The sequence below is a fragment of the Gossypium arboreum genome, chromosome 13 (genome assembly GCF_025698485.1).
Source record: "Gossypium arboreum isolate Shixiya-1 chromosome 13, ASM2569848v2, whole genome shotgun sequence".
In the NCBI taxonomy this organism is placed as follows: domain Eukaryota; kingdom Viridiplantae; phylum Streptophyta; class Magnoliopsida; order Malvales; family Malvaceae; genus Gossypium; species Gossypium arboreum.
In genome coordinates, this window is record NC_069082.1 from 68,874,070 (window position 1) to 68,886,386 (window position 12,317).

Consider the following 12,317-nt stretch of genomic DNA (forward strand, 5'->3'; position numbering starts at 1 on the left):
GTCCAATTTACGGGAATGGAGCCCCGAAAATATATTTTTCGACACCCTTAACTATCGAGTCGTTATAGTAATTAGATGAGAAAAAGAAGGATATAGATAAGAAATATAAGGGCTATTAAGTAAACCAGACAAGCAAAAGGTTTGTGGAATTATGAACTTCCCTCTCAATGTTCTGGTTATTTATAACCAAAAGCATGTATAAGAAGTTGTGGAAAATTTAAGAGTGGTAAAGGAACCATTCAAGTCCACTAGTGCATGAATGAAACCTGTTGGCATCGAAAGAAGAAAAGTCCTTTAATATTCTCGATGAAGGGATATAAGCCAGTTGTTACCATTATTGTGTAACTATCAGGTAAGTAGAGTAAGTTCCAAGTCAGTCAAACAACAATCATTTTGTAAATGGCTGATAAGTTGTCATTACCATTGAAATAAAACTCTAGAATTAGAGTGGTAACTCTGGTACCTCAAGGTAGTAGCAAAAATACTCTATGGGCGAGCTTAGTCGCCTTGTGGCGTGAAGGAAGTAGCCCGCTAGATGGGCGAAGTTAGCACATGAAAAAAAGTAGGAATTACGAGAGTATCCGTTAGAATTGAAATCAAGAAGATGTCAGTCAAGCAGTGTTCGCCTAGAGCGTATGCCAATTTAAGATTGTGAAGAAACTCTATGGATTGGGGGTATCCAACAACGGAATGGTCTGATATTCACAAATTATAGGGGGCAGGTATAAAGCGAATGTACGATTGGATAAGTCATGTCGAGGGTTCCGGTAAGAATGAAAGGTGATTACTATCGTGAACCATATGAGGGCAGAGAAGGGGAATATTTCCTTTGAGTCTTCTTTTGAGGCTGATCGTGAAAAGAAATTTCGAGAATAAAATTTTCTTTTAGGTTGGGAGAGTTGTCGCAACCGATTTTCTTTAAGCCTAGAAGTTAGGAATAATTGAGTGTTAAATTAAAAGAAATTGACGTTTTTTAATGAAAAAATAGGAAAATTTAGTGCCTGATTTGGACATAGTGAAGTTTCAATTTTTGTTCAATTGGATGAGAATCAACTGGTTCTTTAGTGGGAGATAAAATAATTGCCAATGGATGGTTTTGATTTAGTGGGAGATAAAATAATTGCCAATGGATAGTTTTGATATGGTTGAAGACTGTGCGTAAAGGTTTATAAATAGCTAAGAAATGAATTCTCAGGGTGAATTATTCTTAATTCTACTTTATTTTCTTCTCTTATTCATCTGCTTCTTTGGTTGTTCCAAAGAAAAGATAATTACGGGAAGCTCAGTATGGAGCGATAATCATGAGTTTTTAAGTCAGAAAAGTGGGGAATCTAGCGAGCTGATAAGGTTCTAAGTCTTTTGGTGTTCTTTAATTTAAGAAATGAAGTTAAGAATTTCAGAACCTTTGAAGGGTTCTACATGTTTCTGGTAATTGAGTTGCTAAGACATACAACCGCCACAATATTGTAGCAATAGTTTTAGACCATAAATTGTCGAACATGGATACAATCTGTGAAGGTTCCTTCAGATTTCTTGTTAGGCATAGTGCCTATTGATCAAATAAAAATCAAAAGGCAAAAATGAGTTGAAACAACTAACAAACATTAGAATTCATCTACTTTGATCGTTTGGAGCGAAAAAGACAGTCACAGGACCATATGAGTGCACCAACACTCACTACATGTGACATTAAAAGCACGCATTTTATATGGGTATGTTTGACTTTTTCTTTTTTGGTAAATTTTTCACTATATTAACCCAACTCTTCATTTTGCCTAAATAACTACTGTCTGTACTACTGTGTTTTAACTACTGTATCTGAATTTATCTCCAACACATGCTCGAACATGGGCATCAAGATATGGTCCTCCAAGAGTCCTCCAAATACATTCAATTCTAGAAAAAATTAAAAATACTCAAGTCAGATGCCTATGTCCAACACTTACACCCGAGTCCGAGTTAACATAACCTTTTCATGTATTTGGAACCTTTTCATGTTTTTGGAGGGTCATATGCTAGATCCAGGTCCGGGAATGTGTTAAACATTGATACTTCAAGAAAAATGAAAATTAAAGCAAGACAGGATACAGTATTTAATTTGCATTATTCAGTTTGGTCGATTCCACCGACTACTAGACAAGTCACCATATTCTGCAGAAAGCGTTATCAACTTGTCAAACGAATTCTTGATAAGCAGAACCATGTTTAACCTTGAATGTACATTTAACAGAATTTTAACAATTTATACAAAGGCACAATTGCTTAAACAAATTCATTAGAAATGAAGTTATATGGTCATAGTTGAACTTTAGGCATTATATCCATAAAAGAAATATGGGTATCAGGTTAAACTGGCATTTTAATCCCCATTTCTCTCAATTTTTTGGGCATTAATGAATGACTTTAAGCCATGGAAGAGTGCATAAGAACATAAAGCATTAACAAGGAATCTGCAGAATTCAACTTTAGTTTCACAAAAATTGCCATCACCTCAAATTATCTTCAACTCCGTGTATGCCAAGCTGATCCTTATGAATGAAAATACTATTAATTTAATAGCATTGGGGCTGGAAGATATCTGCTTTTGAATTCCACTACAAGGTAATCCAAAAATATTTTAAAAGCAACATTTAGAATCAAATAGTTTCCCTACACAATAAGTTTAACCAGAGATCGGTCATAATAGTATAATTAGCATTTAATTTGGATAATTTAAACATGAAGATGAATCCAACATACAGAATGAAGGGGAATATTTATCACAAGAAAATTATTTCGATTCATCAGAGTAAGTAATTTCTTTAATCAACTAATCATGCATGGCTCAACCATCTAGAATTAATCTAAAATTACAAACGTGTAACTCTCGTATCTAAAAAATGAACATCAATAATAGGGGTAAAAACCAGATACATGTGCCCATAAGTCACTTGGATTCGGCTACAAGTAAAACTCAAATCAATTCAGTCATTGTCAAGTTGAACTCAAGCTTGATAGCCTTACTTGGATTTGGCAAAGAGAAGAAAAAAAAACTCAAATCAGTCATCTTCAAGTTGAGCTCAAGCTTGAGCCATCAAGCGACTTGAACCTTTTATCTTTAGTTAATATTGAAAAATTTCAATTTGAACTCAAGCTTGAGCACAAATAAGTAAGTTTGAACTTGAGCATGGGAATCAAGCTCATTTTTTACTAGGTAAACAAGCCAAATCAAGTGAACTTGAGCAGTTCGATCTTTACACTCAAGTTTTTGAAAAATGAAACTCAATCGAACTCAAGCAGCGCTTTAATCTTCAAAGTTCAAGTTGAGCTTAAGATCGAGCTTTTAAAAACTTTAGCTCGACACAACTCATTTGCACCCCTATTCAAGATCCCATTCTTGTGGAAAAATTATTTCATGAACCATTTCCACAACATCATCAATGATCCCACCAATTAAAACCATCTACCTCGCATACCTTACATTTTTCTCTCCATGTTAGCTTTTTCTTACGGGTGATTACTTGGAATTTTTTATCTGACTATACAAATTCCACAGAACAATTATACCACAATATAGTTTATAATATTCATTGGGAATGCAACATGACCGAAAACTGATGGAACACATAAAATTACAAGACATATGGATGCAATGCAACATAAACAATTAACTTTTTTTTTTCTTTTTGTTTATTAAAGAGAACTCAATTGCCTGCACAGACAAATATAATAGTAATATATAGTTGTTGCAAAGATAAAAATTCCAACGAAGCTAATTAATTAAGATCATCGATGTCCCAACTCCCAAGTAAATGACATACCTATAGAATGTTTCATACACTAAAGGTACTGAAATCATGTAATTTGGCTTATAATTTCTCAAATCATCCTACAAAACAAAATAAAAATATACATAATCAACATATTTAAATTACTAATAAACTAACAATTAAGCAAAGAAGAGAATCATTGAATGTACTAGTGAACATGGTACAACTTAAGTCAAAGTGATTCATATTTATCAATTTATTCTATATAAATTTAAAGACTGTAAACCTAAAATAAACAAAACCTTCAAAGTTCTCACAGTTGTATATACTTGCTCAATTCCATGCGTACATACGAAATACTAACAAGCCCGCTCATATGTGTGCCAAGTAGGAAGCATACTTAGAAATCTATCCCCCGCTTTAGCAGGTCCAAGAACCCCCAAATTTTCTATCTGGAAAACGAAACACACAACAAACAATATTACACAGTAGATTAAGTTAAGCCAGACATTACTTCACACTATTCTTCTGAAACTCTTCAAAGCTAAAATACTAAAATCAGCATTAAGAAGTTACCTGGTGCAATAAGTTTTTATGTGAAAGCATAATGCCTTTTGGGTTACTAGTGGTTCCACTCGTATATACAATGGCAGCAATATCATGTGAGCCGATCACTTCATATCTGCAACCTTTTCCTGAAGTCAAATTTATCCAACTACTATAATTCCATCAAGGAAATGGGAACTCGTAGTAACACCATATGATTTAGACAAGTTGTACGAGGTGTATGGTTAAATAAAAAGCAACATACAAACAAGCACTCTGGTATCATCATGTATGAAGAGGCTATTTACGACTCAATGAAATTTCAGAAAAATAAAATGTAGAGTCAAAGCAATCACAAAAAGAGAATTTCATTCTGCAAGAAAATGTAGTCAAACTTACTAGCATCAAGAGAATCAATAAGGACAGCACAATTTTCTCTTCCTAACTTCACCATCTCCTTATAACTGAATACAGGTACACCGAGTGTTTCATTGTTGGCCAGGCGTGATTTCTCCCCCCAAAGTAGAACAATAAATTTCATCCTTGCATTGGAACAAAATTTGCCAGCAAGACGATAACAAACATCTTGCACTAATCATTTTGTTTATCACCATGTTCTACAATTACTAATGGAGCTTCATAGCATATGACAGGTTTCAATAACCCCACCAAGCAAACAATCATTGCGGTTCATTGGTTTCTCCAAAAACATAGTTCCCATTTCCATGGAAATCAACAATTGACCCAACATAACAAGTGAAAGTGAGAAACTTTGATTAATTCAAACCCAATAGGCAATTAAAATTAAAAAGAAAAGATATTGAGATAAGAACATTACCGTGCGATACGATGAAGGGAATAGCGTGTCTGTTTGGGACAAGAATCAATGTAATGGAGAATATGAATAATAAAGTAGTTGACTGTAAAAGAGAGGCCACTGCTGGTAAAATCTTGCAGAACCAGAGTTTCTTTCTTTCTCAAAGCATCCAACAAGAACAACCACACCGACATCCATAGATTTGAAAATATGAACCGAAACAGTATTTCCTAGGGCTGAAAACCCAAAATAACCCACTGAAATACATCTAAAGAAGCATAGATCTGAGAAGTACAACAGAGACGTAAAGGCCAAAACAAACTTGTTCTAATGCTGAAAACCAAAAACCCACAAAAATACAAGCAGAGAAGCATAGATCTGCAACTAAAAAAGACATGAAAAGGCAAAGATAGTTGAAGTAAAGATCCATACCTAAAATGACCCTCCGATGAAGCAAGTGATTTTAATATCACAAAAAAAAAAAAAGAAACTACTGAGAAAACTTAGGCTTTATCTCTCTAACGAAAACTATATTCCTACTGTAACGTGCTTATGTGTTTTTTCTTTAGCCTCTGGTTAAACTAAAACTGAAAAAGAATGAGAAAGAACTTGAAAATAGAGCAAGCGAGAGAAAGAGAAATAAATGGGGTGTATTTCACCTCTGATTACCCAAAGCTAAAAACGAATGAGAACAAAAATTTGAAGAGAAAGAGATGGTGAAGAAATGGGAAAGGCATGGAGACAGGATTTAAATTTCCAATGATGGGGAATGAAGGGGATTTGAAAAGACTGATGAAAGCAGGCAGCGGGACTTTTCTCCTGCCAACGTAATTATTGCTATTTAATACACTCTTTAATGAAGTGATAATTGAGTTGTTTACCTTTTAAAACTTCATTTAATAAACCTAATTTTAATATTTTTAGGCCAAGTTTAGTTAGAGAGAATGGAATCTTTATTCTTAAATGAATAGTTAAGACAGTTTGGTTTACCTTTTTTTTCATTCGGCGAATGGCTATTTTTCTCTTATTTGTTAGATTTACCAAATCGTCATTCGGCGGAGGGGTTAAGAATAGCTCATTCAACGACGGATGTAGTAGCAAAATTTTTTTCCCAGACAATTTTACCTTATATTTCTTCACTCATCCGTCAATTTCGTCGTTGTTGTAAAAGTGGTGCCTCCCTCGATTCTATCATTGAGAATCGTAGATTTATCTCTGACTCGTTCCCCGTCTCCACAAAGCTGTCTACTTTCCTCTGTAGAACCTCTATAAGTTTCCCTTTTTTTCTTTCCCTTCTTGTTTTATAATTTCCACTATTATTTGTATTATTGGTTCCGTTTTTCCTCTTTTCTTTCGAATTTTTTTCAATTATCATTGTTATAAGAATTACCTTGAAGAATATTGAGAAATTGTAGTTCAGTTATCATTGTTTGTATTATTGGTTCCGTTTTTCCTCTTCTAGTTTAGTAATTATTTTTCCTTAATTTTCTTGCATTTTGAAAAAAAATGGAAATTTTTTAGTAGCAAAGACTGCAGTCTGGGGATAGGGTTAGAAATTGTAGATTTTGGTATAAATCCAAATGATAGAACTGGTATGTTTGTATTATTGGTGTTTGCTGCCATGGATACAAACTTGGTTTTTATCTTGTGACATCTTTGTTTTCCTTATACAGGGTAAAGACTAACAGGTCTCAGTTTCAAATGGGAAATGGTGCTTTATTTGGAGCTAGTTATATCTAGGTAAATTGTATGAAGCCATATTGTATTTGTTGAATTGAGCAGAGATGAAGAACTTAGTAGAATGGACAAGTTCTTGGATTTTCGATTACCTAGAAAATTGACTTTTATGCTTAGATTCAAGATAACATGGATCTATGCAATCGCTATGGTTTATCTTCCTTTTTTAAATACAACATGCTATAAGATAATATACTAATTATGGTAAAAGCAACCCAGACTTTCTCTGTTGAAGGCATTCTGCATTTGGCATTTTGTTTGCAGTTGCATACATTGTCAATCTTCAATTGAATCCACTAATTCTGCAATTATGATTCCGTCGTTATTACTGAACTGAATTTAAGCCATATTTATGCAGAGTGTGACACCACATTTATCCTTATCCAAATGATAGAACTGGTTATTTTGTATGGTATGAGTTATTGAAGTACTTCATTAAAGAACTCTATAAGGGGAGGGTGTCATAATTTAATAGAAATGTGCTTATTTGTTTCATGTTGTTTTCTATATATGTTAAGATATTTGATGCTTTTCAACTTGTTTTAGAGGAGTTTGGTCGAAGCATCGGTGAAATTTTTTAAAATTTTGATGTAAATCCTCTTGGTTCTGCATCAATCGCACAGGTATTAATTTTTCATTTCTTTACCTAAGTAAGAAAAGCCTAAACATTCCTATTGCTGCTAACATGGTGTAATTTTTTACTTTCACTAAATTAGCCGATTATGATCCTTGTCATTGTTTCTGTTAAAATACGCACTGGTAAATTTGTTCCTGAATATACCATTAAGGTCTATTTGGTATGAACAAAGGAGCTGGAAGTAGCTTTAAAAAAAGAAGAAAGGTCTCTTGATTCTCTCAAGCATTTTACTAAACTCATGCTGGAATAAATACAGTGATTCTTGATATTCTGTTGTGACATCCAGTTCTTGTCCTTCAGTGAATTAACCACATTCTTTATGCATATTTGCGGAGCAAAATGAAACAGCAACAATAATTGGTCAATATTATCCTTCTCTAAGCTTTTTTAATGCCTTGTCTCCATCTTTTTTGTTTATCCTCGATGTCCATTTAACAGTCTATGTTTGGGGTTCATGGCTGCCCCTCCCAACAATGTCATCTCCAAGGTCCTTGGGAGTGCAATGTGCCTTAACATTGCATCCAACTCTTGTTGGTGCCTTGTTTCTGTCTTTTGATTCCCATAATTTGTATCAATACATTTGAGTTACATTGCTACTCTTCACCCTTCTAATTGTAGACTGTTTTTGTTAGTTTTGTTTAATGTCTATTTTCCATAGAGAAGAAATTGGATTCTCTTTTATTGCATCATCTGACACTGCTTTATTTGGATTAGAAAACTACTTAGTCTCATGATGTATCATAATTACAGTGGACTGGTCCAGTTCCTGGGGATATTCCAGAAGTTGAGGTTTATTGTAGAATATTTAGAGCAGTTGAAAGGCTCCATACCGCTTTGATGGAGACTCCATGCAATCCACTAACAGGGGAATGTAGTGTTTCATATGATTTCACGCTAGAGGAAAAACCAGTGACAGAGGATAAGATTGTGTTTGTACTTGGTTGTATGCTATCTCTTTCGAACAAAGGAAGAGAAGATGTTCTTTCTGGAAGAGTTTTAGTTATGAATACTTTTCGCATGCCAGATATATGTGTTATGAAGGATAAGCTTCCACCACTTGCTCTTTTTAGGAGTGAGATGAAGAGGTGTTGTGAGAGCTTACATGTCGCTCTTAAGAACTATTTGACACCCGATGATTATCGAAGTCTGCATGTTTGGAGGAAGTTGCAAAGGTTGAAGAATGCTTGTTACGATTTGGGTTGTCCACGCAAGAATAACCATCCATGCCATACATTGTTTGCCAACTGACAATCTTTTTGTTGGTCCACCTCTAAAGAAGAGGTAGAGTCAAAAGATTGTGAAATAGAATTTTGGAGGGGTGGTCAAGTGACAGAGGAAGGTCCAAGTGGTTGATTGACGAGGATTTAAAACCATTGTTGATCTAAGAGTGAGACCAGAAGGACAATTTTATCAATCACCTTGGATGATGCTTTTTATCTGAGAAAGTTGATTTTTATTTTGCATATGAAAAGAAAAGAACTAATGTTACTAAAATTTAGTAATTTTATGTAAAATTTGAAGGTTTTATTTCACCAAAAGATTGCTATAAATAATTAATTTATTAAAGAGTATACCTTATAATTAATTGTCGTTATCATGTTATTATAAGGGATAAAATAAAATATAAAAATATATTTTCTAATAAAATTGACTATTAAAATAAAATGTTATTAGAGGATTATCATATTGTATGTTAAACACATTTTTATATTGGCGATTGTGACTTAAGAGAACAGGTGAGAGGCTAGATTAAAGCAAATATATGAGGCATTGAGATATTCTTAATAATAATTTTATATTAAAATTATTATTAAATATTATTAATAATTATATTAAGAATGTTATTAAATTATATATTATTTTATAAAATTATATTTAATAATAATTATGTTAAAATATGATTAAATTATTTATTTTATTTTTATTAAAATATATTTAACAATAATCTTATTAAAATTTAATAACAATAATCATCTACCTACAAAAATTTCATTAAGGGTACTTTGGTCATTTAAGCCTTTTTCCTTATACTATTACAACATCTATTCCATTCAACCAAATACAAGGATTATATTACAACTCTATTCCATTCCATTCAACCGAACAGTTGAATTACTCGATTCAAAGACTATTCCATTCTGACTCTATTCTATTACATCTCTATTCAATTACAACCCTATTCTATTACAGTGAACCAAACGTACCCTAATGTCTAAGTATATTTATTTTTAAAATAATACTATTTACTATATCAAATATATAGTTATTTTTAAAATAATACTATTTACTATATTAAATATATAAAGAGTTAAAAAAGATAATCAAATTTTGGTAGGTTAGTGATGTTAAAGGTAGTGACTAGCAAAAAAAAAATTCAAAATTTGAAACGATTTGTAGGCATTTCAGATTAATAAGAAAAAAAAAACTCAAAATGTGAAACGATTTGTAGGCATTTCAGATTAATAAGAAAAGGAGCTTCAATTTGATTTATTTCTCTACTAATACTCAATATGCTTTAAATAGTGTTTTTATTCCTTCAATAAATATATTTTTTTGAAAATATACTTTATATTTTTATAAAAATGGTTAACTATAAAAACAATTATATATTATTTCTTTTTGATATAATAAATAATTTAAGGTCATTGCAAAAAGTTAATTAAAATTTTTATAAAAATATTATCATACATATTATTTTATTAAATAAAATTATAATTTTATTGAAGATTGCGAGTTATTCTCAAACTGGAATATCTCAAAACCAGAATGGGAAAAAAAAAGAGATGAAAAGGATGCTTAAAATACTTGGTATTTCGGTCTGTTCCAATGCGGCCTATCTCTGAACAAGCCAATTCGAGGATAAGAATTTCTTGAACCGGCTAATCACATTAGAGGTGTGCATGGGCCGGACCGGACAGGATTCGGGCTAGGTCCAACTAAAAATTTAGGCCAGTTTGCTAGGCCCAGGCCCTACCCGGCCAGAAAAATGGGCCTAAAATTTTATCCAAGCCCAGCCCGAATAAAAATGTTAAAACCCGAGTCTGACCTCGCCCTACCATATTAATTTTTATATTATTTTAAACTATCAAAAAACTAAAAATATCAAAATAAATATTTCTCAACAAATTGAAAATAAATTTTAAAAATATGTATACTTAAATAACATTAAAATAGATGCAACTTAACAAGCAAAAGACTCTAAAATAGTAACAAAATTAGCAAATGTCTTTAAAATAATAAAAAATTAACAATAAAATAAGTTTTATACAATATCCAAACAATAACAACAAAATAGTAGCAACATAATAGTAAAATAGTAGCAAAATAAGGAGAAAATAATAAGAAAATAATATTAAAAAAACAGATTTTTTTTGTCATTTAATGAACTCGGGCCGGGCCGGGGCACGGGCCAAGAATGCCTTACCAGAGGCCCGGCTCATTTTTTTTAAATGGGCCTTATTTTTTTGCCCAAGCCTATTTTTCGGGCCTATATTTTTGCCCAAACCCTCCCACATTTCAGGCAGGCCTTCGGGTCGGGCTGCACACCTCTAAATCACATGGCAGACAACTATTTTGAAGATTTTCCTGAAATGAGAAAAAATATATTTATGTACGCACTAAAGATCAAAGAGGGAGCAGATAGCTTTGTATCATAAAAAAAATTTAAGATTTGAGTTTATATTTGTTAGTTCTTTTAAATATATCTTAGCAATAAAATCTTATACCACTCAAAGTTTTGAAAAAAAATGACAGTAACAAAAAAGTAATATGAAAAACAAGGAAAAATAAAAATCGAAAAAATACAAATATAATAATTATAAACTAACAAAAAGGAAAACAACACCGACACTTACATTTAGAGGTGTGCATGGGCCGGGCCGAATCGCCCGAAATGTGGGAGGGTTTGGGTAAAAATATAGGCCCAAAAAATGGGGTTGGGCAAAAAAATAAGGCCCGTTTAAAAAACGGGCCGGGCCTCGAGTAAGGCATTCTTGGCCCGGGCCTGGCCTGGCCCAAATTCACTAAATGACAAAAAAAAAATCTGTTTTTTTAATATTATTTTCTCCCTATTTTGATACTATTTTGCTATTATGTTGCTATTTTGTTGTTATTGTTTGGATATTGTATAAAACTTATTTTATTGTTAATTTTTTTATTATTTTAAAGACATTTGCTAATTTTATTACTATTTTTGAGTCATTTGCTTGTTAAGTTGCATCTATTTTAGTGTTATTTAAGTATACATATTTTTTAAAATTTATTTTCAATTTGTTGAGAAATATTTATTTTGATATTTTTAGTATTTTTGATGGTTTATATATATATTAAAATTATATAAAAATAATATAAAAATTAATATGGGCAGGCCGGGTCGGGCTCGGGTTTTAACATTTTTATTCGGAATGGGCTTGGACAAAATTTTAGGCCCATTTTTCGGGCTGGGCCGGGCCTAAGCCTAACAAAAGGACCTAAATTTTTAGTTGGGCCTAGCCCGAATCCTGTTCAGCCCGGCCCATGCACACCTCTACCTACATCCAATGATTTAATGAGACAAGTTGTGTACCGATTATAAACAAAATCGAATGAGACAATAATGAAACAGAACCGGGCACTAAAAAAACCCAAATAGGAAACTAAATCACCATAAACGAACCAAAAAAAAATCAAACAAGACAGAAATGACCCAAAACCACAACCAAAATAGCCACGAATCGGTTAAAAAATCGACAAAAAAAATGAGGATAGACTTAACTAAAACTGAAATAATACCAAACCATAGACGACGTACCCAAACCAAATTGCAACGAACCATACCAACTCGACACAAAAC

The 12,317-nt window shown here is 32.5% G+C and overlaps 1 protein-coding gene across 2 annotated transcripts; it reads right to left on the reverse strand.

Moving 5' to 3' along the window:
- Positions 1-2,357: 2,357 nt before the first annotated feature.
- Positions 2,358-5,960, reverse strand: LOC108464285 (probable acyl-activating enzyme 16, chloroplastic). 2 transcript variants are annotated; one of them, XR_008277438.1, is made up of 4 exons: positions 5,545-5,960; positions 4,695-5,396; positions 4,326-4,444; positions 2,358-4,201 (listed from the first exon to the last, which is right to left on the reverse strand). XR_008277438.1 is itself a non-coding variant. In XM_017764489.2 (4 exons), exons 2-4 carry the CDS (start codon positions 4,834-4,836, stop codon positions 4,109-4,111), a joined length of 354 nt encoding a protein of 117 aa, XP_017619978.1. In that variant the 5' UTR covers positions 4,837-5,348; positions 5,545-5,952; the 3' UTR covers positions 3,929-4,108. The 2 variants fall into 2 exon arrangements, 1 of the variants encoding a protein (XP_017619978.1); XM_017764489.2 differs by having other exon boundaries at positions 3,929-4,201; positions 4,695-5,348; positions 5,545-5,952.
- Positions 5,961-12,317: the final 6,357 nt, after the last annotated feature.